This window comes from Pongo abelii, chromosome 16 (genome assembly GCF_028885655.2).
Source record: "Pongo abelii isolate AG06213 chromosome 16, NHGRI_mPonAbe1-v2.0_pri, whole genome shotgun sequence".
NCBI lineage: Eukaryota > Metazoa > Chordata > Mammalia > Primates > Hominidae > Pongo > Pongo abelii.
In genome coordinates, this window is record NC_072001.2 from 18,864,497 (window position 1) to 18,892,010 (window position 27,514).

The 27,514-nt window shown below is 47.9% G+C and overlaps 1 protein-coding gene across 5 annotated transcripts; it reads right to left on the reverse strand.

Moving 5' to 3' along the window:
• Window positions 1-490: 490 nt before the first annotated feature.
• LOC100456653 (putative golgin subfamily A member 8G) lies at window positions 491-26,498 on the reverse strand. Of its 5 annotated transcripts, XM_054545939.2 has the most exons (19): window positions 26,373-26,498; window positions 24,557-24,676; window positions 23,918-23,977; window positions 23,649-23,729; window positions 22,756-22,794; window positions 22,445-22,492; window positions 22,272-22,356; window positions 22,064-22,173; window positions 20,940-21,026; window positions 20,726-20,833; window positions 20,443-20,530; window positions 19,756-20,054; window positions 19,420-19,488; window positions 17,996-18,071; window positions 17,473-17,564; window positions 16,806-16,903; window positions 16,623-16,723; window positions 16,378-16,533; window positions 15,703-16,292 (listed from the first exon to the last, which is right to left on the reverse strand). In XM_054545939.2, exons 1-19 carry the CDS (start codon window positions 26,454-26,456, stop codon window positions 16,108-16,110), a joined length of 1,986 nt encoding a protein of 661 aa, XP_054401914.1. In that variant the 5' UTR covers window positions 26,457-26,498; the 3' UTR covers window positions 15,703-16,107. The 5 variants fall into 5 exon arrangements, with proteins under 5 accessions (XP_054401911.1, XP_054401912.1, XP_063572522.1 ...); XM_063716452.1 differs by lacking the exons at window positions 15,703-16,292; window positions 22,272-22,356; window positions 22,445-22,492; ... (3 more) ...; window positions 24,557-24,676; window positions 26,373-26,498 and adding exons at window positions 496-3,600; window positions 5,621-5,774; window positions 6,735-6,856; window positions 8,784-8,865 and having other exon boundaries at window positions 20,443-20,557; window positions 20,940-21,103; window positions 22,064-22,122; XM_054545934.2 differs by lacking the exons at window positions 15,703-16,292; window positions 22,272-22,356; window positions 22,445-22,492; ... (3 more) ...; window positions 24,557-24,676; window positions 26,373-26,498 and adding exons at window positions 501-3,600; window positions 5,621-5,774; window positions 6,735-6,856; window positions 8,784-8,865 and having other exon boundaries at window positions 22,064-22,172.
• Between the last annotated feature and the right edge of the window lie 1,016 nt (window positions 26,499-27,514).

Below are 27,514 nucleotides of genomic sequence, written 5' to 3' on the forward strand. Positions count from 1 at the left end.
CCATTAAACTATTTCTCATGATTCACAGTGGTGGATGAACCGCCAGAATTCACATTCACTCTTCTGAATCTCCATTGTTTATTATTCCACTTTCTGTGGAGCCATGTGTATGCATTTTTTAGCACCCACTTGGGAGTGAGAACATGCAATATTTGTCTTTCTGTATCTGGCTTATTTCACTTAAGATAATGACCTCCAGTTCCATGCATGTTGCTACAAAAACATCTCACACGTTAATGTACACACAGATCACCTGGGGGTCTTGCTAAAATACAGATTCTGGTTCAGTAGGTCTGGATTTCTAACAAATGTCCAGGTGATACTGAGCTATTGATCCAGAGGCCACTCTTTTTTATTTTATTTTAATTTTATTAATTTTGAGACAGAGTTTCACTCTTGTTGCCCAGGCTGGAGTGCAGTGGTGCGATCTCGGCTTACTGCAACCTCCACCTCCCGAGTTCAAGTGATTCTCCTGCCTCAACCTCCCAAGTAGCTGGCATTACATGTGCTCACAACCATGACGGCTAATTTTTGTATTTTTAGTAGAGACAGAGTTTCCCCATGTTAGCCAGGGTGGTCTTGAACTCCTGACATCAGGTGGTCCACCCACCTTGGACTCCCAAAGTGCTGGGATTACAGGCGTGAGCCACCGCGCCCAGCCCCCAATTTTTTTTCATAAAATAAAAATCAAAATGCAAAAATCATTCTTAGTTTAACGTCCTTGCAAAAACAGAGAGTCAACAAGATCTGGCCTGTGAGCCACAGGATGCGGACCCTTGTTCTACAATGCCAGTTCCAGGAGGGCATGTCTGTCTGTCTGTCTATGTTTCCTGAAGTATCACTTGCGTCTAAAACAGTGCCTGGCATCTAGTAGCTGCTCAAAAAATATTTGCTGAATGAAAGCGCAATTCCTCTTGTTTAATTCTTACAACTGCTTTACCAAGGGGTTACATATTTGAATATTGTGTTACAGAGGAAGAAATGATGAGAGTAATGTCTCTGGATTTATCGATGGGAAAACAGGCATAGAGATGGCATGTTCCAGCCTGTGCAGCTGGTCTCCTAGAGGAAGCAAAAGCACTGTGATCCTCCTCAGCAGTTCCAGAACCTCCTCCCCAAGAGATCACCCGGTCCCCAGGCGGCTTGAGGCCCCGCACCTGCAGCATGAGGCCCTGCCCCTAACCGGCCCAAGGCCCCATCCCCAGACAGCTTGAGGCCCTACCCCCAGGTGGCTCAGGGCCCCGCCCCTGCAGCCCGAGGCCCCGTCCCCAATGGGCTCGAGTCCTCGTTGGACCAAGCACCACAGAACTGGGTGCATCCCCAGCACAGCAGGTCCAGGACCCCTCACGCCAGCCACATCTCGGGCCAGGCCTCGCAGAGCTCTCACTGGCAATAAAAAGCAGCAATACATTCTCTCCTATGTTTGTTGGAAGCAGCAAACAGCCCTGCCCAGCCAGCTTGGGCAACCAGGCCTCACTCCACAGGGCGGGGCGCAGGTCAGGGGACACTGGCGAGGATGTTTCCAAAGCTCAGCAGGTCAGGGCCTGGCACACAGATCCCCTTCAGGGGCCAGTCTGGTAACATAGACATGTGAAACAGGTGGAGTTGAAACCACAGGCACCAAATGGCCACTACTGCCACAGGCAGTGACACCTGTCCAGTTTCAGGGCTTTTTAAAGCCCTCTGTGGCGGAGACAACGCATCAGAGAGACCCACGTGGCTGAAAGCTTGTTGGTTTCACAGAGGCTGCCTCCCACCTCATGGTCTTTGCCCATGCCGTCCCCTCGGCCTGGGATGTTCTTCTTGCAAAACCATTCTCAGTTCCTAATCCCTGCGAAAACACTCGGCCAACGAGAGCTGGGCCGTGAGCTGCGTGTGCAGACCCCTGTGGGCCCCATTAGCTAACTCCTTCTCTGACTTCAAGTCTCAGAGAATTCTTCCCCAGCACAGGCACCCTGCACCTCACTTATTACAGGGCAATTTCGCATTTGTTTGCTTACTTGATCAGTATCTGTCTACCCTTGTTTTCCTTTCCCAGGGCTACAGTAACAAATTATCATAAAGCTTAAAGCCACAGAATGTATTGTCTCACAGTTGTGGGGAACAGAAGTCCAAAACCAAGATGTTGGCAGGGTTGGCTCCTTCTGGAGGTTCGCGGGGAGAATCGGATCCATGCCCGTCTCCTGGTTGATGGTGGCTCCTTGGCTGGTGGCAGCATCACTGCAATCTCTGCTTTTCTCATCACACAGCGCTCTCCCTGTATGCATCTGTGTGCCAGGGTCCCTCTTCGTATAAGAACCCCAGTCCTACCATATATGGGGCCCATCCTAAAACAGTATGACTTCATCTTCTCTTGACAACATCTACAAAGACTCCATTTCCAAATAAGGTCGTATTTGCAGGTTCCAGGTGGATGTGAATTTTGGGAGGACACTGTGTAACCCAGGAGAGCCCCCGTGTGTGGGGGGTCCGCTTACACTGTGCCTGGAAGGTAGGGACCCCTATTGATGAAACCCTTCACTCACTTGCCACCAGTCCCCTGGCCTGATCTCTGCTGGGGTGAGAGGGTGACTGTGAACAAGACGGGGAGGAGAGATGGTCCAGGAGTGCACTGGCCAGGGCAGGAGCTGGTGGTGAGGGCACAGTGGGTACTTGATGTCTCAGTCTGTGTGGCCTCCTTTCCTCCTCTGCTTGATGACAGGGCCCGGAGTTTCTTCTGAAGTTTTGCTCCTCCCCACCTCCTGGTTGATGGGGTTTGGGTAGAGATGATGCCATTCCTAGGTCTGGAGATGGCCATGTGTCCCAGGCCTGGCCAATCAAACAATGCTTCTACCTGACACAGTGACCGGTTCAGGACCGAACAGATGACCCAGTCATTGCCAACGGAGTCTCGTTCTGTTGCCCAGGCAGGAGTGCAGTGGCATGATCTCAGCTCACTGCAATTTCCGCCTGCCAGGTTCAAGTGATTCTTCTGCCTCAGCCTTGCAAGTAGCTGGGATTACAGGCATGTGCCACCATGCCCAGATAATTTTCATGGGTTTTTTTTTTTTTTTTTTTTTTTTTTTTTTTTAGTAGAGACATGGTTTCACTGTGTTGGCCAGGCTGGTCTCAAACTCCTGACCTCAAGTTATCCACCCACCTCAGCCACCCAAACTGCTAGGATTACAAGTGTGAGCCACCAAGCCCGGCCTCAACTTGGGCTTCTGATGGAACTTATCCTTAAGTAGCTGAGCCTTTGGCTATAAGCCTCTTGTCCTGGGCAGCCACCTTGCCACTATGAGGAGGCAACAAATGCTTGAGTGTAACCCCTGCAGAGAAAACTGAAACCAACAGCCAGGAGAGGGACTCCCGATGCCACATGTGGGTGCCTTGATCCAGCCATTCCTGAAGCCACACCTATGCTTACACTTTTTGGTTATATGGCCCAGTGAGAACCCTTTTTGCTTAAGCCAGTTTGAGTTGGTTTTCCATCGGAGATAATAGAGTGAAGTGACATGTAGTGTGAAAGCCACATTGGATCCCAGGACTGTTATGGAAACTGAGGTTTGGTGTGGCTGGGCCACTTTCATTGAGGTCACAGCTCTGACTTGGCAGCAGGCACTGAAATACACAAAGCAGCGTTCCTGTTTAACAGGAGATAAGGAACAATTACAGTGTCAAGAGGTGAGGCCAGTTTGAGCATTTCAGTCCCCAAGCATACTCAGGAGGACTAGACTCAAGAAGAGAAACTTCAGGGTGGCTCTAGATGCCGGAGGGTAGGGTTTGGGGAGAGGTGGGGAGATGGAAGTGGATGTGCTGATTTGGATACCATCCTCAAGCCTGAGAAGGAGCCTGGGACTTGGCAGAGTCCCAAGAAAAGACAGGGGGTGTGAGGGCCCTTGGTACTAAGAACAGAGCCAGGCAAGGTGGCTCATGCCTGTAATCCCAGCACTTTGGGAGGCTGAGGCAGAAGAAGCGCTTGAGGCCAGGAGTTTGAGACCAGCCTGGGCAACATAGCAAGACACTGTCTTTACAGAAAATTAAAAATTTAAAAATTTAAAAACTAGCCAGGTGTGATGGTGCATGCTTGCAGTCCCAGCTACTCAGGAGGCTGAGGTGGGAGGGTGGCTTGTGCCCAGGAGTTTGAGGTTGCAGTGAGTTATGAGGTTGAACCACTGCACTCTGGCCTGAGCAACACAGCCAGACTCGGTCTCTATTAAAAAAAAAATGCTAAGAATAAGGCTCTTTCTGGCTGCTAGGAAGGGCCCCAGTCCCTAAGCTTGGCTCATGAGCAATGGAACTGCCACCTTTGAGGGCTCCTGGAGCTTGGAGTCAGGGCACAGAGCAGGCCCAGTGTGGATTTGAGCCTGGAGGGCCTTTCCACACATACCTGACCCAATATGCTCCTGAGACCTTCTCACAGCTCTGGAGAGCGACGGCAGGGAGCCCTGGTATTAAATAATTGTGGCTAGGTCCAAGCACGGTGGCTCACACCTGTAATCCTAGCACTTTGGGAGGCTGAGGCAGGTGGATCGCTTGAGGCCAGGAGTTCAAGACCAGCCTGGACAACGTGATGAAACTCCATCTCTACTAAAAATACAAAAATTAGGTGTGGTGGTGCACAGCCAGCTACTCGAGAGGCTGAGACAGGAGAATTGCTTGAACCCAGGAGGCAGAGGTTGCAGTGAGCCGAGATCACGCCACTGCACTCCAGCCTGGACACCAGAACAAGACTCCATCTCAAAAATAAATAAATAAGTAAACAAAATAAATGATTGTGGTTCACAACACATTCCATTTAATTTAGAAAAAAATAATGGATTATGGCTTTAAAAAAAACAGAGTCTTGTTCTGTTGCTCAGGCTGGAGTGCAGTAGTGTAATCATAGCTCACCACAGCCTTGAACTTCTGGGCTCAAGCAATCTCCCTGCCTCAGCCTCCCAAGTAGCTGGGACTACAGGTGCACACCAACACACCCTGCCATTTTTTTTTCTTTGGTAGAGATGGGGTCTTGCTATGTTGCCCAGGCTGGTCAGGAACTCCTCAAGCAATCCTCCTGCCTTGGCCTTCCAAAGTACTGAGATTATAGGCATGAGCCACTGCGCCTGGCTAGATCGTAATGTTTTTACAACCCAAGTTTGTGGAGTGAAACTTATGTGTGTGATTAATGCTCAGGGATTCCACCAGGAAGGCTGGGGGCCGCTCCCCTGACAGCCTCTGGAAACCCCAACCCTAGATTGTCCTCAGCTATTCAAGTGCATCTCAACCCCTGCAAAGCACTTAGAGCAATGCCTTGTGTGTAACAAGGTTGCATAAGAGCCTGCTCTTACTGTAGCTGTTTTCATTCCATCTAGCACTTTACAAGCTTCAGGCAAGAAGTCCTAGATTCATAAAACACCAGCTTGTCCTCCTGGGAAGAAAAGGCTCTTAGAGAGCCAAGCTTATGACAGAAAAGAGACATCAACACATTCTCCTCCTAATATTTCTTGATTGATTGATTGATTGATTGAGACAGGGTCTCACTCAGTTGCCCAGGCTGGAGTGCAGTGGTAAGATCACAGCTCCCTGTAGCCTCAACTTCTCAGGCTCAAGCAATCCTCCTGCCTCAGCCTCCTGAGTAGCTGGAACCACAGACACCTACCACAATGCCTGGCTAATTTTAAAATTTCTTGTAGAGATGAGGTCTCGACATGTTGCCCAGGCTGGTCTCAAACTCCTGAGTTCAAGCAGTCTGCCCATCTTAGCCTTCCAAAGCGCTGGCACTACAGGTGTGAGCCACAGCACCCAGCCTTCTCCTAATGTTTAAAGAGAAAAATATAAAGATGCATTGGTGAGTCCCAGGACGCTTCCCATCACTAACCTCTCTCTCCTTGGGCCACTGACTTGCTGTCCAAACAGTGCACCATGGTCATGATTCGTGTGCTTTAGCCATATCCAATGGCTACCCAGCTCCTCCTGCCATCTCGAAGCTGAGGCCTTCCCTTAGGAAGGGAAGGGACCCCTCTTTAGGGATCCAGATTTTCCCTCCAGTTTCACAGCAAATCCCATGACCCACCCACAAATGAGAGCAAGCCCACCCTCCCCTCCCACCTGGATTCCCCCATCCAGTGTGAGACACCTGTCCACCCAAGTCCCTGCTAGCTTCTGGTTGAGATTGACTCTCCCATTCAGAAAGCATAAGAGAAGAGGATATTGATGGCTCCCGGCAAACACATGATCACCGTGGAGACAGAGATGGGCATGCCTGGAGAGCAATGGGGCTGGATACTGGGCTGAGGGAGGGGAAGCCATCCCAAAATGAACCCTGGAGCGGGTTGGGACCCTGCGCGGATACACGGTGACTGATTGCTTGTGCGCATGCAGCTTCAGCTCCAGGATGACAAGGCCACCAGATGAGGTCTGGAAAGGTGAGTGCTGGGTCCTTGCCATGGGTCACAAAACCCAAATAGTAATGTTTCCTGTGGTGGACACTACCCGAAAGGACCCTCATGTTAGTAAACAGGCAACTCACTATATCTTCTGAGCATATCAAATTCCTAATACAGAATATAATGGCAGAGTACCATGGCAGAGTACCATGTTAAGAAAAGCAATCACAGGCCAGGTGCGGTGGCTCACACCTGTAATCCCAACCCTTTGGGAGGCCGAGGTGGGAGAATCACTTGAGGCCAGAAGTTTGAGACCAGCCTGGGCAACATAGCAAGACCCCCATCTCTACAAAAATTTAAAAATTAGCCAGGTGTGATGGTGTGCACCTGTGGTCCCAGCTACTTGGGATGCTGAGGCAGGAGGATAGCTTGAGTCCAGAAGGTTGAAGCTGCAGTAAGCCATGATCGTGCCATGGCACTCTATCCTGGGTGACAGAGCAGGACACTGTCTCAAAAAAAGAAAAGAAAAAGAAAAACATCTAAGTACCAGTTCCGTAATTCTATTGCTAAGCTCAATTGTTATCAAATGCTTATCACAAAGATGGAAGCTGGACACATATCCAGCTCCTGGCTGCTTCATAAATACTCCTGCTTTTTTTTGTTTGTTTGTTTGAGACAGAGTCATGCTCTGTCGCCCAGGCTGGAGTGCAGTGGCACGATCTCGGCTCACCGCAACCTCTGCCTCCTGGGTTCAAGCAATTCTCCTGCCTCAGCCTCCCGAGTGGCTGGGATTGCAGGCGTGAGCCACCATGAACGGCTTATTTTATTTTATTTTTTTTGGTACAGATGGGGTTTCTCCATGTCAGGCTGGTCTCAAACTCCCAACCTCGGGTGATCCACCCACCTCGGCCTCCCAGGGTGCTGGGATTGCAGGCATGAACCACCGCGCCCGGCCCAATTGATTAATCAGAAAGGAATAGATGGGCCTGGCGTGGCAGCTCACGCTTGTGATCCCAGGACTTTGGATGGCGGAACGCTGGGGATCGCTTGGGCCTAGGAGTTCCAGACAGGCCTGGGCAACATGGTGAAACCTGGTCTCTCTTTTTGTTGTTGTTGTTTTGTTTTTGTTTTTGTTTTTTGAGGCGGAGTTTCGTTCTTGTTGCCAGGTTGGAGTGCAGTGGCGTGGTCTCAGCTCCCCGCAGCCTCCACTTTCCGGGTTTGGGTGACTCTCCTGCCTCAGCCTACCAAGTGGCTGAGATTGCAGGCATGAGCCACCATGCCCAGATAATTTTGTATTATTATTATTTTTCTTGGTACTGACGGGGTTTCTCCCTTTGTCAGGGCAGTCTCAAACTCCTGACCTCAGGTCACCCGCCCGCCTCGGCCTCCCCGGGTGCTGGGATTGCAGGCATGAGCCACCATGCCCAGCTTTTTATTTTTTTTCTTTTTTGGTAGAGACGGCTTTCTCCATGTTGGTCAGGCTGGTCTCAAACTCCCGACCTCAGGTGATCTGCCCGCCTCGGCCTCCCAGGGTGCTGGGGTTGCAGGAGTGAGCCACTGCGCCGGGCCCAATTTATTAATCAGAAAGGAACACATGGGCCTGGTGTGGCGGCTCACCCTTGTGATCCCAGGACTTCAGAAGGTGGAGCGCGACGGATCGCTTGAGCCTAGGAGTTCTAGGCCGGCACGGGCAACATGGGGAAACCCAGTCTCTCTCTCTTTTTTTTTTTTTTTGAGAGGGAGTTTCGCTCTTGTTGCCCAGGCTGGAGTGCAGTGGCAGGGTCTCACCTCCCCGCAGCCTCAGCCTCCCGGGTTTGGGTGGTTCTCCTGCCTCAGCCTCCCGAGTGGCTGGGATTGCAGGCGTGAGCCACCATGCCCTGCTACATTTGTATTTTGTATTTTTTTTTTTTTTTTTTTTTTTTTGGTAGAGACGGGTTTCTCCATGTTGGTCAGGCTGGCCTCAATCTGACCTCAGGTTATCTGCCCGCCTCGGCCTCCCGGGGTGCTAGGATCCCAGGTGTGAACCACCGCGCCGGGCCTAATTTTTAATCAGACAGGAATAGATCAGCCTGGCCTCATGGCTCATGCTTGTGATACCAGGACTTTGGACGGCTGAGCGCGGTGAATCACTTGAGCCTAGGAGATCCAGACCCACCTGGGCAACATGGTGAAACCTGTTTTTTTTGTTTGTTTTTGTTTTGTTTTCGAGGCGGAGTTTCCCTCTTGTTGCCCAGGCTGGAGAGCAGTGGCGCGGTATCTGCTCGCAGGGCCTCCGCCTCCCGGTTTGGGTGATTCTCCTGCGTTAGCCTCCTGAGTGGCTGGGGTTGCATGCATGAGCCATCATGCCCAGCTACTTTTTTATTTATTTATTTATTTATTTATTTTGGTTGAGACGGGGTTTCTCCATGTTGGTCGGGCTGGTCTCCAGCTCCTCACCTCCGGTGATCCGCCGGCCTCGGCCTGCCGGGGTGCTGCGATTGCAGGCGTGAGTCACTGCGCCTGGCCCGAAACCCAGTCCCTTAATGGAAAAACAAAACAAAAACCACAAAGATTAGCTGGGCCTGGTGGGCCCCGCGGGTAGTCCCAGCCACTCTGAAGGCTGATGTAGGAGGATTGCTTGAGCCGGGGGTGGAGGTGGCAGTGAGGTATGATGGCACTACTGCAGTCCAGACTGGGCAACAGAGCGGGACTCTGTCTCAGGAAAAGGGAAAGGAAAAAAAAAATAAAGAAAAAGAAAGTATATAAAATTGCTAAATCCAGGAACAGCTTCACAACTTTTCCAAAAGAAATCTATTATTGACAAAAAAAAAAGTTGGTTTGTTACAATATACAAATAGCTACACTTTATATAGCCACGACCCTCTTGTAGCACTGCTCTAAGCCTTTTCCTGCTCTGAAATAGCTGCTATTGTTACCTCCATTGTAGAGAAAACAGATGCCAGAAGTTGTTGTGGAAGGACACGGAAACTGACTGTGAAATTGACTTGTAAGTTTCCAACTTAAAGGTTCTTCCTGCTCTGCTCCTTACATTGCCACATTTTAGTTAGCATACCTCTTAAAACGATGGTCCTTTCTATATTTGGAGGGCATCCTCTTGCAGTTTGAAGTTTTTTCTTACACTAAGCATTTGGTCAGATCATCTGGTTTTATGTCAGTTTAAGTTTAGACATTACTCAGTAAGGAATTAAATATGAGCAAACAGTTATCTGATTGAAATAGATAACAGAAAAAAAATCACCTATGAGAAAGTCAAGAAAATGTGAACTCTGGATTCGTGGCTATTTTCAGAATATTAATTTTTTGGTATTTAATGGCATTGTGAATATATTTATTTTTAAAAATTCCTTGTCTTCTACAGATACATATAAGGTAATTAAAAAATGATAAGATGTTTAGGTTTTACTTCAAAATAATTCAGAGGAAGAAGGAATGTACAAAAATGAAGTGGGAATATAAATGAAACAAAACTGGCTGTGGCCAGGTATGGTGGCTCACGCCTGTAATCCCAGCACTTTGGGAGAATGAGGCAGGTGGTTCACCTGATGTCTGGAGTTCAAGACCAGCCTGGCCAACATGGTGAAACACCATCTCTACTAAAAATACAACAGTTAGCAGGATGTGGTGCCAGGTGCCTGTAATCCTAGCTACTTGGGAGGCTGAGGCAGGAGAATCGCTTGAACCTGGGAGGCGGAAGTTGCAGTGAGCCAAGATCATGCCACTGCACTCCAGCCTGGGCAACCACAGCAAAATCCCACCTTTAAAAAAGTAAACAAAAAAACCAAAAACCAAAAAACTGTCCATGCCATGAATGAAAAATTGTTGATGATGTGTATATGTAGGGCAATTACATTATTTTTCTCAACTTTTTTTAGGTTTGAAACTTTTTATTGAACACATGCACATGCCCCTTGATAACTGGGGCTGCTTCCCCATTATTCTCGCAGTAGCCCTTCTGATTTTCACTTCATCTTCATTCTTAGAGATTCTGGATTTTTTTTTTTTTTGGCAAGTTCAAGTATGTCTTTGCAAGGACTATCCAGCATGTCTACCTACTCAGCCATATTATCAGAAACAGAAATAGTTTCCAGATTCTTGTCTTGTCCTGTTTAGATTTTTTAAATTCCAAGAACAGTCACCTTCTACCACTCTGATGTTGGAAGACAAAGCATATTGTGTAAGTGGCATGATTTCTGGGCTCATATTTAGAACAGAGACACAGCTTTCAACAACCCAAAAATAACTTACTGTGACTCACCAAATTTAGAAAGATGGAGATTATTTAAAAAAGAAAACCTTAATTTACTACATGACCTCTAAGTATCTCGGCTGAAAATTGTAAAGATAGAAAGGTAAATCGAAAGATATAGAGACTATAATCATGCACTTAATGAAATGCTAAATCAAAATATTTTTGGCATATGTGAAAGAGTTTAATGTTATCACTTTGTTACTGGCACTATAGCTATTTGCAAGTACACATAAACCTACAGTGTTACATATAAACTACCAAAAACTACTTTTTAAGAAATAAGGCAACTTTATTTAAAAATTTATCTTAAGGGAATAATTAAGGATGTCCGTACAAAAGGATGTAGCCACAGCATGAGAATGTTCTCCCTGGCAAATCAATGGAAATTATTAAATGTGCAAAAGGGGACTGTTGGAATGAATTGTAATACCTTCATATGGTCATATATCGTAACCTTTTAAAATGATATTGAAGAGCTGCGTAAATTGACTTAAACCCATCTTCGCAGCACATCACTGAATAGTAGAAATATAGGCCAGCAAAGAACATAAAATTGGTCCAATTTCTACAAAAAAAAAGGAGACTAATAGCATGACAGCAGGGAAGGGGGAATATGTCAGCATATGTGTGTATATGTATATATATGCATAGCAAGTATGAACTTGAAAGGATATATTTCAAATTGTTTACACAGATTACCTCGGAGAGGTAAATAACTTTGGTCTTTGGTGTTCTGTATTCCACATATTCTGAATTTTCTTTTCTTATTTAAATAGAGATGGGATCTTAGCCAGGAGCAGTGGCTCACCCCTGTAATCCCAGCACTTTGGGAGGCTGAGGACGGCAGATTGCTTGAGGCAGGAGTTGGAGGCCAATCTGGTCAACACGGCAAAACTCTGTCTCTACTAAAAATACAAAAATTAGCCAGATGCAGTGGCTCGTGCCTGTAACCCCAGGTACTCGGGAGGCTGAGGCAGAAGAATTGCTTGAACCAGGAGGCGGAGGTTGCAGTGAGCCGAGATCACACCACCACACTCCAGCCTGGGCAACAGACCAAGACTCTGTCAAAAAACAAAACGAAACAAAATGAAACAACAACAAAACAGTAATAAAGAGAAAACCTTATGGACAGGAGCAATGTCTCATGCCTGTAATCCCAGTGCTTTGGGAGGCCAAGATGGGTTAATCACTTGAGGCCAGGAGTTCAAGACTAGCATGGGAAACATAGCAAGACCTTTTCTCTACAAAAAAAATTAAAAATTAGCCAGGCATAGTAGTGCATGCTTATACTCCCAGCTACCTGGGAGGCTGAGGTGGGAGGATCACTTGAGCCTGGGAGTTGGAGGTTGCAGTGAGCTGTGATCACACCACTGGGAAGCCACGACCCTATCCCTGCCTCCTTCCTATGTCCAGTGCTAGCAATAAATAAGTTTCCCAGCCACAAATAATTATTAGAACTTCCTCCCATGTGCCAGTTCCAACCTCCGCTAGGTATGATACAGGGGCAGCCCTACCCTCTGGAATATACAAAATGTTACACAGACACAGTATGTACACTGGGGAAGGGGGTCACCCCAGCAGCCCGTGCCCTCTTCTGGTCCACAGTTAGTCCCACTGTCCTGCCTCAGCTACCTCTCTGAATAGGAAGACTGGAGCCCCCCAGAGGGAAAAGTTGCGAGTATGGAGGCCACGAGGCCTCCTCCAAACAAACCGACTCCACCAGCCTCTGGCTCTTAAATAACAATCATCATCATCCAGAAATTTAAGGACTCAGCTCTGGTCAAGGTGGCAAAGGGTCAGTTTGTCTTTCCCCATTAGACAGACGTCTTGTCTTGCTACCCTAATTGTAAAGGGGTGACTGGGAAGGGGTGGTAGGGACATGGTGGCAGTGGAGACTCCAGCCCCACTTCTCCAGGCTTTGCTTATAGGGGCCTGCTTTTAATTTTTATCTTTATTTCATGCCTTTTTTTTTTTTTTTTTTTTTTTGAGATGGAGTCTCACTCTGTTGCCCAGGCTGGAGTGCAGTAGTGCAATCTTGACTCACTGCAAGCTCCACCTCCCAGGTTCACACCATTCTCCTGCCTCAGCCTCCCATGTTGCTGGAACTACAGGCACCCACCACCACATCTGGCTCTTTTTTTTTTTTTTTTTTGTATTTTTAGTAGAGACAAGGTTTCACCGTGTTAGCCAGGATGATCTCGATCTCCCGACCTCGTGATCCACCCGCCTTGGCCTCCCAGAGTGCTGGGATTACAGGCATGAGCCACTGCGCCCAGCTCCCATGACTTTTTTTTAAATCCCGTAACTTCTTTTTCATAACTTTTTTTGGGTAACTTTTCATAAAACTTTTTTCTACTTTTTTGCCACAATTTTTTACATTTTTTATCCTGTAACTTTTTCACCCCATAACTTTTTTTATCCCATAACTTTTTTATTTTGTGTTCGTTTAATAAACCCTTGCATATATTACAATTTTGTAAAAATGAAACAGATTATCTCATGCCAAGCATGCCCAGCATTTGCGCAGTATCAATACCTTTAATACTATAGTTTTCAAGACGTGCAAAATAAAATTTTAAGGCAAAAACAGCACTTTGAAACAACTTAATAATTTATTACATTACAGTAGCATCACACCAGCAGTAAATAATGCCATGTTAGGCAAAAGTCTTTCAGTGTTTCCATTATACATTCTGTTTACAAGAATTTGTAAATTGGAAAAATTCATTCCAAGAAAACTTGGCAAATAAAGCTTTGGACTGGAACTGGCATTTATGTCTCTACTTTTCCTTCCCACCATTTCTTTCTTTTAAACTACAGTATTCATATTTTAAATGTTTTATTTCAGAACATTAAGAGAGCAGTTACATTTTTTAATAGTTGTACTATTTTAAAATGACTCTTTAAGATAAAGATTTAGAGAAACTATATTATGGATAGGGTTGATTTACATTTTCAAATTTTCTAAAAATCAGCTTTTGTTTAGAGCTGATTTTTGTTCATTTCTGGAAAACCTATCAGATTTAATCCAATACTTTAAAAATATTATATTTGCAATCTTTAAATAGGTGTTTTGATTCTTCCTACAGAAATTCAAATTTATTCAGTTGAACTCACATTTTAAAATTCTATGTTTCTGATGAACTCTAACCTTCCAATGTTGCCTTCTAAGCAAATTGAAAGCTGCCTTATACTGAATGAGGAAGAGCACAAATTCTCGGCTGAATCAGGTGTCACAAAAGACTGCATGCACTTTGAAGAAAGACTTAAGTTATTGGCCTATGATTTCCATTCTTTTTAGCTTTTTCTTAAACGTATGACAAATACCTCCACAAAGAGTGCTATTTCAGTTAATATAGTAAATTTATTTTCCAGACTGGCATTTAGCTTAAATGTGCCAATGTGTGATTTAATCCATAGGCACCTGATGAACACGTTATTGTCAGATTGGTTACAGATGCTAAACCCTATCCGAAGGTCATTCTTAGTCATTGATATTTGTCAGGGTAAAAGTGAAGTGATTTCAATGATAAAATTACCTTTGAAATAATTTATCAATGTATTAGATAAACCCAGTTTCAGAATGATAAAGAAAAAAAATTAGACCAAATAATGTGGCTAATTAACAGTGGTCCGATTTCTAGCCCAAGGGTTTAAAATGGACTTGTCTTTAAACTGAACTCAAAGAATGCAAAAGCGGCAAGTTCAGAAAATAAAAGGCAAGAACAGGACTTTAAGTCCTGTCATGAGGATGCCAAATGCTAAAAATGGAGATGGTCTAGTAACTAGAAATCCCCACCCCAGGGAGCACACATACATATCTCCCTACATCCTAATAATGTCATGTGTTTTGGAACACAGACATTAGAACTTCATGAAGTTTGAACTGTTGATTCTTTCCCAAGCATCATCAAGTTATGATTTAGGCAATGTATGACTGAAATTCATTCATTCATCATGCATAGGCACAATCACATAAATACTGCACAAAATATGCCCCTAACTGAAACTGAGAGTTACAAAAACATATTTCACTCTTCGTAGTTTGTGCGGAAATATAACTCTGTGATTGTGTAGACACATTTCCTAATACACTGACATTCACAAACAGTAGATTGCACTGCAGTTTGTAAACATTTTAAGTTGCATAAACTTCTCTTTGATTTTCAAAGATAGTATAATACTGTTTACTACAACTCTTTTTTGTTTCAACTAAGTACTCTCACGTATATTAGTTTATAATAATGTTCATTATTAATTTTTAAAGTGTTTTCCACTCAAGGAAAAGAAGTAAATTCCTATGTCAGAGTAACCAAGGTGGTTGAAGAATAGGTAATAGCCAGAGACGTCTAGATGGTAAAATCAATCTTCAAGCCTCAAAGAAGCTCCATGAACAGAGAGGAATGCCAGGTGTCACACAGCTTTCCTTCACTCTAATTCATTCTTGACTAGAGCCTGTATGCCTGTTCCAGGGACAGTTGAACTCTTAAAGGATTTCTTATGATCTTTACTGAACACATTAAGAAGAATGCCAACCAGTGCCCTTTTGTGTGCTGGGACAGGAAGTCATGTGATTAAAACAGGGAACATGAACTCTGACTTCAAAATGTATTGTAGATACAAATGCTCTAAGCTAGGAAAGGTTTTCCACATCCACAGTCAATGATGGGAACCTTTCATTCCTCAGAAATAATCCCTTTTTAGGTCATCAAAAAAGACTACAACTGCTGCAGCTCATGATGCAATATCTTCATGAGCCCAGAACACATACAAATCCTAAGGAAACTACCATACTACAGCACTAATTCCTGGCACCAGAACAAATGAAACACACTCTATTCTGCACATACCTGCCAGACCAGGCCACTTTTGTCTTCTGTGAGATTTAAAAAGCTCCCCCAAAATGTTATTACTCCCATCACCAATACACAGAAAATGGAGGAAAGGCTGTTTCCAGTTCTCAGCCTTTAGACAACTCTAAATGTCAGTACTCATGGTGGCATATTACAAAGTATTCAACAGTGCACACTTGGGGGCAAACCACGTATTGAGCTAATGAAGAGCTCACTGTGATTAAGATTAGATCAAACAATAGCAGAACGTAAGCAAATTTTATCTGAATTCTGTAATGAATATACATGCGGCAATAACATTAAAAACACATGGCAGCCTATTCCAAACCAGCGAGAATAGTTTCTTGCAAATACTGGGTCTTTGTGTGTTTGAACTCCCACCACATAAGGGCAAACTCAATATGCATGCTAATGACCTACAATTATGAAATTGAAAAAGAAAATTGCTAAAGGATGCCAGAGTGAACATCAGTGAAAGCCACAGAGTCCAACTCTCTTTTAACTATTTACAAAGAAACTTAAACTATAAATTAGAAACACAAATAATCATGAGTGGCTGTAACATTCAAATGAAGTAAATGAATTGTGTAGGAGATTAACCAATAACTTTGTTTCTTTTTTAAAAATTTCTTGAGCAGCTCTTGGATGACAGTGATATTTATCTCCTTCTTCTTGGCAGCCAAGCCCAGCAAAAGAATGGCACACAGTGGTTCCTGCCCAAGCCTGGGTGCTCCTGGTGGTCCTGCATGATTGGCTGTGCAGTAGGGTTGTCATGGGGAGAACCCACCCTGGCCTCTCCTTGCACAGACTCCACACTGTCAGTGAAGCTCACCTCACAAAGATCTTTGGAGAGAGGGAGGCGGGGATCTGAGCACAGTGCGAGACCCCCTGCTCCTGCCTGCCCACCTCGCCTGAGGGCTCTACTCACCACCATGCTTGTGGGCAGCTCCAAGCTCCTGGGGGGCTGGGGTTCCTGGACCGGGCTCATGAGCAGGGTTCTGGGCAGCAGCCAGGAATTTGCTGTACCCCTTTTTGTAGTCTCCACCAGCCGCAACACCATCTCCTGCAGCTCCAGGAGCTTCACCTGGAGGGAGGGGTGCTCAGCTGTCATGCCGATGCCTGCACCCACCCTCACCCCCACCCCCACCCCCACAGAGATGTTGCACACTCTACCTTCATCTCCTCCCTGTCCAGGGCCAGCCTGATGATGTCCTCCTCCAGGTGCCGCATCTTTGGCACTGCCCCCTGGCTCTGTGATAAGGTGATGAACTTTCCTGCGGGGGGACAGGGCTCAGATGCTGGGGCCCCTCCAACAGCCCTGCAGCTCCCCGTGCCATGCTGTGGCCTCCCACTCACGGATGGCATCTGTCTCTGCAGTACTGGATGAATCCAAGTTCTTCCTCCACCAGCTCACTCAGGTCTGCCTTCTCCTCCAGGTAGTCCATAAAGCCGCTCTGGAGCCAAAATAATGGGGTCACATCTCGGCAGCGACCTGCCCTCAGGTGGCATTTTCAAATCATGGAGAAGCTGGAGGTGAGTCCTGGCATGGGCCAGCTTCTCCATGACTTCCTGCAGGGCCCGCTGGGTCTCCCCACTCACAGACTCGCCCCCAGTCTGTGGGGGCTGGGACCACTGCCTCTGGCTCCTTCTGGGCCGAGGCCACTGGGTGAGCCAGGCTCTGGCAGCACACCCTCTGCTCTTTCACCTGCTCTCATAACCATGCCTGCCTCTCCTGGGCACTGGCTCCAGCAGACTTGAAAAACGCCACCTGAGGGTAAGATGTGACCATTCTTGCAGGGGCATACACAGAACAAATGGGACAGGCAGGTGAAGCACAGCCCCTTCCCTTGGGGCCTCAGAGAGTGAACGTGTTGGTCACAGGTGAAATGGTGTCTGACCACTGGCTCCCGGAAGGGGTGAGGGTCCAGAGAAATCAGAAGGCAGGGAAACTAAGAGCATAAAGGGGTCTTGGAGGGACCACAGAGGAAGGTGGCAAAATGGGTTCAGGTGGAGTCAGGCTCACCATGGCCTCCCTGCTCTCCAGGTCCTGTGGGATGCTCGGAATGGGCTGAGGTGCCTCTTCCTCCTCACTGTCCAGATGTCCTCCTCCATCTCCTGAGGGAGTTGGCCAGAGTGGTCCTCAGACAACCCAACAAGGGAGGTACGGTGGGCCCACCTCTGCCTCCACCCTCACCGTGTAACCCTGAGCCAGCCCCTCCGCAGGGAGGAATGAGCTGCTGTTCTTTATTTTTACTTTTAAGAACCAAGATCTTGCTATACTGCCCAGGCACATTCCCACTACTGGTCGGTGCGGGAGTTCTGACCTGCTCCCTTTCTGACCTCAGCCAGTTCAGCCATCCTTAGGCAACTTGGTGGCCCCCCCGCTCCCAGGAGGTCACCATATTGATGCTGAACTTAGTGCAGGCACCTGGTCGGTATAATTAGCAGCTGTTCAAAAGGTCTCTTCCAACTCCTCAATCCTATGCTGCTAACAGTCCCCCCTTCCTCCTGGGGCTCTCTCTCTTCCTCTGAGTGGTCTCCCGTACCTTCCCCAGGGAGAGCCATGAGGCTCAGCTGGGTTGTTAGCTGCTGGTTCTGCTGGCTGGCAGCTTCCAGGCACTCCTAAGGGGCCAGGAAAGAGTGAGAAGGGACGGAGTTTGCCAGGTCATCCCCCTCACGGCCCTGTCCTCCACAGCTCCCTCCCCTGGGTCTCCTGCAACTTTTGGCGGGTCATCTCAGCCACCACTGTGCCCCAAGCTTCCTGCCGCTGCAGCTGGTTGATTAGCTGGGTCTGCCACAGTCACTGTCTGTGCAGCACCTCCTTCTCAGAGGTCAGCTGCTGATAGGCGGCCACCTGCTGCTGATAGGTGGCCACGTACTGCTGCAGGTGACCCAGGTAATGGTCTGGCTGCCACTGCAGACTCTGAGCCTCTTGGCTCTTCAGCTCCCAGGAAGACCCTGGGCATGAGGGCACGTGGTGGCTGGCTTCTAGATTCTGGGCCCATTAATAGGGTAGTGAGGGCACTGTGGGTCTCTGTCACCTGCCCAGGCCCCTGGCCCCTTACTTCAGGCCTAAGTGACTGCCTTGCTTTCCTAGAACCCCATGCCTCCTTCCCCAGCCTCAAATCTCATACCCTCTTCTCACCATTTCAACTGTAGACCACAGACTGGTAGAAAAGTAGTGGGAGCCAACCACCATCTGCTAAGTGTGCTACAGGCCTAATGCTTTCCATGTATTATCTCATTTAATCCTCAGCACCTCTGTAAGGAAAATGCTAACTTCCTTTTGAAGTTAAAGAAACAGAGACTTAGAGATGTGAAGTATTTGAATGGTGACCAGTGGAACTGAGGCTGGAATCCAGTTTTAATCTAAGGAGACTTTTTGTTTTGTTTTGAGACAGAGTGTCACTCTGTGGCCCAGGCTGGAGTACAGTGGTGCAATCCCAGCTCACTGCAACCTCCGCCTCCTGGGCTCAAGCAATTCTCATGCCTCAGCCTCCTGAGTTGGTGGGATTACAGGCATGCGCCACCATGCCCCACTAATTTTTCTTTTTTTTTTTTTTGTAATTTTAGTAGAGATGAGGTTTTACCATGTTGGCCAGGCTGATGTCAAACCCGCAACCTCAAGTGATTCCCCTGCCTCAGCCTCCCAAAGTGCTGGCACTATAGGCATGAGCCACTGCACCTGGCATAAGGAGCCTGTTATACCACTCTGTCTTCCCCTGTGATTGGGGGGCTCCATGCCTCTAGCTGGGATGATGATGTCCAGACCTGGGAGGAGCCCAGGGCTACCCACCTGTAAAAGTCAGAGGGCAGGAAGCAAGAAACAGACACAGGACTGCCCTGGAGGGTGCTGGGGTCACCTGCCCCCAGGCTGGAGCTGCCTCTGGCCTGGCACCTCCCCTCCCCAGAGGCTGCTGCCTGCCTCCCAGACCTTCTTGGATGAGGTGGAGGTTACCGTCTCCTTCACCTTGCCTAGCTTCTCCTGCAGCTCCTTTACTTGCTGCTCCAACTGTAGTACACTCTTTTTCTCCTTGTTCTGGATAGAGAGAAGCAATCAGCAGCCACCCACTGCAGCTGGAGACCCCAGAACTTGGTGTCTGCCTCCCATGGCACCGGGAAGGGTGGAGGCAGGTTAGAAAAATCATCCCCTCTCTCCCACAGCCACCAGAGCAGGGCTCTTGCTCACAGGTGCCTTTAGAATTAACATTTCATGTGAGGGCTACACTGCCCCATTTTACAGGTGGGGAAACAAATGCCTGGAGGGCTAGGGAGGAAGACAGGCTCCCCAGCTGGGGCAATCCACCAGCTCCTTGAAGCTGCTCTGTGGCTCAGCCAGCTGCTGAAGCCTCTCCTCCTGCTCCTGAAGCTTCTCCTCTTGCTCCTGAAGCTTCTCCTCTTGCTCCTGAAGCTTCTCCTCTTGCTCCTGAAGCTTCTCCTCCTGATCCCGAAACCTCTCCTTTTGCCCCTCATTCAGGAGACTTATGCACTGATTGTTCTCCACCTGGGCCTGGAGTTCTCCTGCCACTCTCTCTAGTTCCTTCCTCAGGTGCTGCAGCTCCACCTCAGAGGGCACTGCTGGGGGCTCTGGGGGCAGGGGTTCAGCTGAGAAAGGAAGCAGACAATAAGGGCCTGTGGATTCTCAAAAAATAAAAAATAAATAAATAAAGGAAAAACCCTCCTCTTGGTCCACAGATCCTCTCAGGCTCCCCAAACTTGGCCTCGCTGCTAATGATTCCTCGCACCCTGATGGTAGCCAATTTTCCAAACCACTTTCAGATGGAGAGCACTGTGGGTGGCTGGCAATGGGCCCTCTTTGCTGATGGGGACACTGAGGCTCATTGAGATGACAAGACTTGCTGTCTCCTGGCACAGACCTCTTTCCCTCTGCCTCAAAGCCCTTCCATCCACCCACCTCCCTGGGGCATTTGAAGCCACCCTCACAGCCCTCTGATGCCAGTCCTTCTCCCAGGTCATGCCAGCCCCATCGTACCCATATGGTTTTTGAGTTTGGACAAGCTCCTCTCCAGCTTCTCTACCCGATGCTTATCATGCTTCTTCTCCTTCTTCAATGTGCAAACCTGCCCAAAACACAGGGGGAAAGGGCCCTGGAGAGAGGGGCTGGAGGCTGGACAGGCTACCATCTGCCTCTCTGCCTCCACCTCCACAAAGCCCAGACCCAGGACCACCTCTGGCTGTACTATTCCCATTTTACAGATGCCCAGAAAGATCCAGTGACCTATCTAAGGTGGGGGTGCTGAAGGGTCAGATCTCACCTCCTGTGACATTTTTCTCATCCTCTGCTGCCACCGGGCCCTCTCTCCTTTTATATGTTGAGCATATTCATCCCTTTCTAGCTGGACTTGTTTAAGCAACTCCTTCAACTGCAAGAATGGGCACAGAAGTTAGGAAGGGCTGTCACTGGTCCTCACCTGCTCCTGGACACCTGGGGTCATCTTCCTTCTACATCCCTCCCTCTGAAAACCTCACCTGTGTCAGCTGCACTTTCAGCGGTGCCTGCTCCCGGACGGACTGCTCTAACTTCCACTCCATATGTGCTTTACTGCGGCTGGAGAACTGGATGGTGAAGAGTGAGAAGTTTCAATCTGGGGAGCCCGGGCCATTCCACACTGTGCCCCTGAAAAGGGCCAGGGCTAGGCCCAATATACAAGTCAGTCAGTAAAGATCAAGGCATTTCCAAGCCTGTGGTTTAGTTTTTGAAGAACTCAGTAAAGTTGGAAGGGACAGGGAAAGAGATGGAATTTATAGCTGGCTAACAGAGGCCCAGAGACATCAGATAATATTGCTATTGTTATTACTGTTATTATTACCACTGTTTGAACCTTTGTGGAATGCTTCACCACGTACCATGCTAACAATCCCATTTAATCCTCACAACCACCATAGGAGACAGTTACTATGATTACCTCTATTGTATAGATGAAAAAACATGGAGTATTTGAGGTTAAGTGCTTGCCTAAGATCACTCAGGCAGAGCAGGGATTTAAACACTCAGTTCTATCCAATTCTCTAAGCCCATTTTTCTTGCTGGGGGTGGGGGCACAGATAGGAAGGGGAAAATTAATCTTTTGTTCACTTTTTGAAAGGATGATACATTCACATAATCCAAAACTCAGAAGGTACAGAAGGGCAGTATCTCCTAGCCACCCTGTTGCTCTCTTCTGAGTTTTTATGAACCCCTGCAAACATGTTTTATGTATATTATCATAATATGTACACACACACACACACACACACATGTTTCCTCTCTCTACAGAAATGGTAACATACTAAAGGTACTCTTCTGTACCTTCACAGTAGAAGTACCCAATACCCCACCTAGGACTTGGCCAAGACCACAGCTAGATAAGGGCAGGGCAGGCACTTGGCCTCCAAGTTCTGTGTCCAGTGCTCGCTCCCCAGAGTGCCCCCCAACTCACCCACAGCAGCTGACTCAGCCCCAGGCTGCCTCTAAAAAGCATACAAAAAAGCAGCGAGAAATGGACATGCTGCCTTCTGAGCAGGACATTCCATCCTGCAGAAGGGACTTTTAGGCTTACTCCTCCATCTGTGAAGCCAGGCTCCCAGGGGACCGGGCAGGTGGTTGGACTCACCCTGTCCACCTTCTTCTTCTGTGTGGCGGTGACAGCAGAGAGAGCCCGCTCTAACTCTCCTTTACACTGCAATGAATGTTGCAGGTGGACAGCCAGATCCTTGGACTTTTTTTCAGTAATGAGAGAGTTGATATGGGGCCCAAAGGACTCCCCCTGAAGACCTGTCAAAGTCCCAGGTTGAAGGGTGACAGGGTGCCCAGATTCCCACCTTCAAAGTATCTGAGAGAACGTTTCATGTGGTACAGGTCTGTATTTAATCTCCCTTTCTGTATGTCCAATCTCTGGATTTGAACCTTTGGGAGAAAAGCCAAGCAAGTGCTGAAAGAGAAGGAAAGAAACATTCTCCAGAGGACAGGAGGAAACGTCACACCCTCCACTCACCTCTAGCTCCCTTTTGGCTTTCCGTTTCTCATTGTTTGCTTTCTTTTCCTATAGGAAGAGGAAGACAGAGCTCTTACCAGGGGGAGGCAGAGATGACACAGCAAGAGACATGCCCCCAGAATGGCACCACTGCCCCAGGACAGGCCCACCCATGGGACCAGGTTATCGGGGACCCCGTGGGGATGGGGTGGAATCTGGGGGTGAGCCTTCTTCCCCATGCTGGGAGTGGGTGGATGAGATTCAGGCCTCTATGTCTGCATGCCCCCCAAACCCAGCAGTCATGTCGCGAGCAAACAAAGAAATCATGTCACTTCTTCCAGCTGATGTTCCACTTGTTTCTTCTGTTGTTTCTGTGGGGAGAGTCACATTAAGGTGATGGAGGGTGGCCCCCTCAACTCTATTCCCCAGACCAGGAAGCGGTAGGCAGGGTCCAGGAATGGATTTTAAAGGCAAAGTTCTCAGACCCAGTGGGAACTCGAACTGGTAAACTCTCCTCAAGCTCCCAAGGACAGAGGATTTGGGTCTTTGTTGGCTTTTGTCCACAGCCACAGAACTCAAGGTCTGAATCTGGAATGTTTTGAGAGGACAGTAACATAAACCTCTAGAGATGGAGTTTGAGAAAGGCCCCCCCTTCTGCCAACTTGTGATTTAGAAAAGTGCGTTCATTCAATAAACATTTACTGAGCACGTACGGGCCAGGTACGGTTCTTCACAGCAGATTTAGGGTGGAAAAGGACAGACAGGAGCCCTTGGCCCTGAGGTTTCCATTCTAGGAGGCCTTTAAATGTCGGACACTCAGAGCTAACAGAGACCTTTGCTACTCACTACCTCCTCTGGAAACAAGAGCCCAAAAAGGAGAGGTGGCTTGTTCAGAATCAAAGAGCAAATTAGGGACTGAGTCATGGGCAGAAATACAGGGCCCCTGACAACCAGTCAGGCTAGCACTTCCCTGAGAGGCAACAAGCCCAGGGCATGTGTAGCAAGGACTCGAACAGGGGTGCCTGGAGAGGAAAGAGTTGGCAAAGAGGGCAGCAAAAAAGAACCATGCTGCATGCTCTGGTGTCCCTCCAGGTGAGGCCTGGGCACCCCAGCTCCCTATTTGCTCTTGGCACCAGGGGCCCCATCCCCTTTCTTCAGGGCCCCAAGGGGAAACTGGAGCCCAGGATTGGCAGCATGGAATCAGGGGACCCCACTGGACTCTTACCAAAGCTTTGATGGTGTTCTTCAGTTGACTGATTTTTACGGACCTCGAGTCCAGGACTACTGCTAGTACTTGGCACGGGCTCTGAGGCACATGCAGAGAAGAGGAGGTGGAGGAGGAATGGGTGGAGAGGTACAGAGAACAATCATTAGGGCTGGGGTGTGTGGTGTGTGGGCTGTCTCAGCTGGCAGAGGGGCACCCAGTCCCCGCTGTGGGCAGAGGTTGGAAGGCTGGCCTGCAGGGTCACTGCACCTCTGCCCAGAGCCTCTTACCTCCAGATCCTTCAGGGTAGCAGATGATGTAGGGCCCTCCCCGTGGATATCTGTTGCTGACTACAAGAGATGAGAGTGCACATGGAGATGTTCTGTCCCCCTCAGTATCTAACCCCTCTGACTTCTTTTCTTCCCCATCAACTGGCACAATTTTCTTTTCTGCCTGTCTTGGACCCTTTGTCCCATAACTCCTTTATGCCAACTTCTCTCATGGTTCTTATCTCCCCACCATCCCACCCTGGGGCCCTTTCAGTGATTCCTGATGGCAAGTGACTGTTCTCATTGTCCTGGCTTCCCCTTGAGACTGGGGATGAGGAAAATCAAACAGCAATGACCATATCCTGGGTGTCCTGGGTGTTTACAGCAGGTCATGTACTAGGGATTAACATAAAAACAACAATAACAAATCTCATTTAAACTTCACAAATGGAAGTGAAACAATACCACCTCTATTATACAGATGTGAAAAGAGAGGCCCAATGAGGTCAAGCAACTTGCCCTAAATCATAGCCCTACCAGACAAAGATTCAAACCTAGAATTCTTCACTGGTACCCAACAGTCCATCCACAATCTTAACAATTATCCTCTTCTGCCCCTTGGTTCCCCTGTCCCCAGGAACCTGGTCAGCCAAGACTCACATCTCTAGGTGAGTGGCAACCACCAGAAATGGCTGTCTCAGGGATGCTACCATTTGTTTTCCTGTTCCTCTTGGCTCCTGCTGGAACACCAGGGCTGTTTCTCTGCCAATATTCTTTTAACTGTCAGAAAGAAGAGCAGTAATACTCATGAGAACTATCAGCCCCTAAAGCCACATCCTCCTTTACAGTTTTTATAAAATACTTTTATACACCATCTGATTTAATGATACCAACAACTATACAAGGTGTTGTCACAATCATTTAGTGACTCAGAGAGATTGATATCATGGCTAGAAAAAAAAGAAGAAAAGAAAAAGGTGACACAGGAACTCTGAAACTCAGTCTTCTGACTCCAAACTCTGGGGTTTTGCCAAGAATCAGCAGCTGCCAGGGACCAAAACCAGAGGCAGAGGTAGAAAAGTAAACATTAAGTAGGCAGGAACTGTATGCTGTGTTGTTCAGAGTCATACATCCTCACACGTCTGTCAGTGTGAAGAAGCGCACCAGTACCTCTCAAACTTTTATATCAATGTGTCCTCCTGGCAGAAGGCAGCCTTTCTGTTAAATCTGGGAATTTATCAGAAAGAGGACAACCCAAGCCTCATTTCAGAGGATGTCTGGTATACTCTTAGAAACCTATGTGACTGTCATCCCTAAGTACATTCATGTTTTTTCTCTTGATCTCAAGAGAATCAAGGGAAACTGATGCTTCAGAAAGATGTCCCACATTTATCCTGTGGCACTCAAAGTACCCCAGGTTTACACAATATGAGGAAGATTCAAGCTGTCAAGTTCAGTTTCCCAAGATCTATTCCACAGAAGATGAGGAAATCTCACTTCAGAGACCACTGACTGAAGGGCAGTCTGGTCCCAGAACCATGGAGAATTAGAATATGAGGTGGAGAACTCAGAAAAAAATGTTAAAATCTCTCTGGAAAGCAGAAGCCTAGGAGAAAACCAAAACAAACCAAACCCATTCTCCAATTGCCATCCAGAGATACTGTCAATGTTTTGAGCTCACAGGGGAAGTGTAGGCTTTTCCCACTGTCAATGTCTATGTTAAGGGAGTGAGGCAGTCTGAAACCTCTTGCTCCTAGGTCCCAGTCTCCATTCCCCTTCCAGTTGGAAATTTGTGCTGTGACCAGAGGAACCAGAAATGGGGTGACAATGCTTAGGGGACTGGGTTGTAAGATCAAAGGCCAGTCTTGCAGTAATGACAGTTACTAGGCGGACTGTGACATCACTACATTCCACTCCTCCTGGTGAGGGGGAGGGACCACATCAGCATGATGTCCGAGTCACCGCTCCATGATAGGGGAGGGAAAAACAGAGATGGGACCCAGGTCCTTGGAGACGTGAGTGCACACAGCCCAGGGAGGTCCACCTTGAGGCAGCAGGAGGGGAGGGCAGAGTCTGCAGCAGGGAGCCCCAGGAGTCACCAACCCAAAGTCACCCAGGGATGACTGGTGAGGGTGGGGCCTGGGGCTGTGAGACCCATGTCCTTGGAGATGTGAGCCCAAAGAGCCCAGGGAGGTCAAGCTTGTGGCGGCAGGAGATGAGAGCACAGTAAAGGAGCGGGGAGCCCCAGGATTCACCTGCCCAAAGTCACCCTGGGGTGATTGGTGAGGGTAGAGACTGGGCTGCTTGCTGAAGGGGTGGGGCTGACTGACAAAACTTTGGTGGGGGTAGCCCAGAGGCACCCGGGTGGGGGTCCCAGTCTGGTGTGCCTCAGAAGTGGTATGGACTCTGGCAGCAGTCTTGTCATTGGAGGGGATCTGTAGCTGTGTTGGGGGGCCGTGATCTGGTGGGTTTTTACCTTTTCCTTGGCTGCTGCCAATTTGCTCTGTCGAGTTTCTTCTGCCATCGCAGGGTGGGGAGGGAGGCGGGGTTGGGGCCACATCAGCAAAATCCCAGGGAGCACTGATCAACACCTCCAGTCACCTACCAGGTAGCTGTGCAACTGAGCCAGAGGAGGCGTAACCAGGGCTCCAGTAGAATGCAGAATAGGGGTGTGGCCTTAATGCTCCAAGCTCATTGGTCAATGAGAAAGATGAAAGGGAAAGGGGGCGTGGCCAGGTATCATGTGTCCAGAGGGACCTGTGGCCCACAAGGAAAGCTGCCCATGCAACTGCTGTTCCCACCCACTCTAAGAGAGGGGAGAGGCCGCCCAGTCTGGGAGAGGGGCAGGGCTGGCTTTTGCTTTAAAAGCTTTTAAAAAATATATGTGTGTATACTTTATATACATGTATATATGTATGTCATAGTGCTATAACAAAACCCCTGAGACTGGGTAACTTACACAGAGCAGAAGTTTATTTTCTCAGTTCTGGAGGTTGGGAAGAACAAGATCAAGACTCCAGCAGATACAGTGTCTAGTGAGGGCCTGGTCTCTGCTTCCAAGATGATACCTTGAATGCTGCTTCCTCTGGAGCAGGCAAATGCTATGTTCTCATGAGGCAGAAGGGACAGATTTACCACCACCCACAAACCCTTTTATAAGGCACTAATCTCATGCATGAGGGCTCACCCTTATGTCTTAATCACTTCTTAAAGGCCCCACTTCTTAGCACTATCATCTTGGGAATTAAGTTTTAATACATAAATTTTGGGAGACACATTCAGGCTATGGCAATACTCTTCATGAAAGGCCTTGTGTATACTTTGCTAGATATCTTCTCAGGATTTTGTTGCTATTGTGAATAGAATCTCTTTTTATTTTTTTTGTGACAGAGTCTCACTCCTTTGCCCAGGCTGGATTGCAGTGGCGCGATCTCAGCTCACTGCAAGCTCTGCCCCTCCAGGTTTAAGCAGCCTGTTACCCAGGCTGGAATGCAGTAGCATAGTCATAGTTCAATACAGCCTCAAACTCCTGGGCCCAAATGATTCTCTAAGCTAATATTTTTAATTTTTTAGAGATGGAGTTTCATTCAAGGATCTCTAAAGGCCAGCGATCCTCCC

Coding starts and splice junctions, on each gene's coding strand:
- LOC100456653 (XM_054545939.2), bottom strand. CDS start 26,456: ATGTGGCCCCAACCCCGCCTCCCTCCCCACCCTGCGATGGCAGAAGAA. Junction 24,677..26,372: donor TGGCAGCAGCCAAGGAAAAG/GTAAAAACCCAC, acceptor TCTTTCTGACAG/TTAAAAGAATATTGGCAGAG. Junction 22,795..23,648: donor AGAACACCATCAAAGCTTTG/GTAAGAGTCCAG, acceptor CTCTCCCCACAG/AAACAACAGAAGAAACAAGT.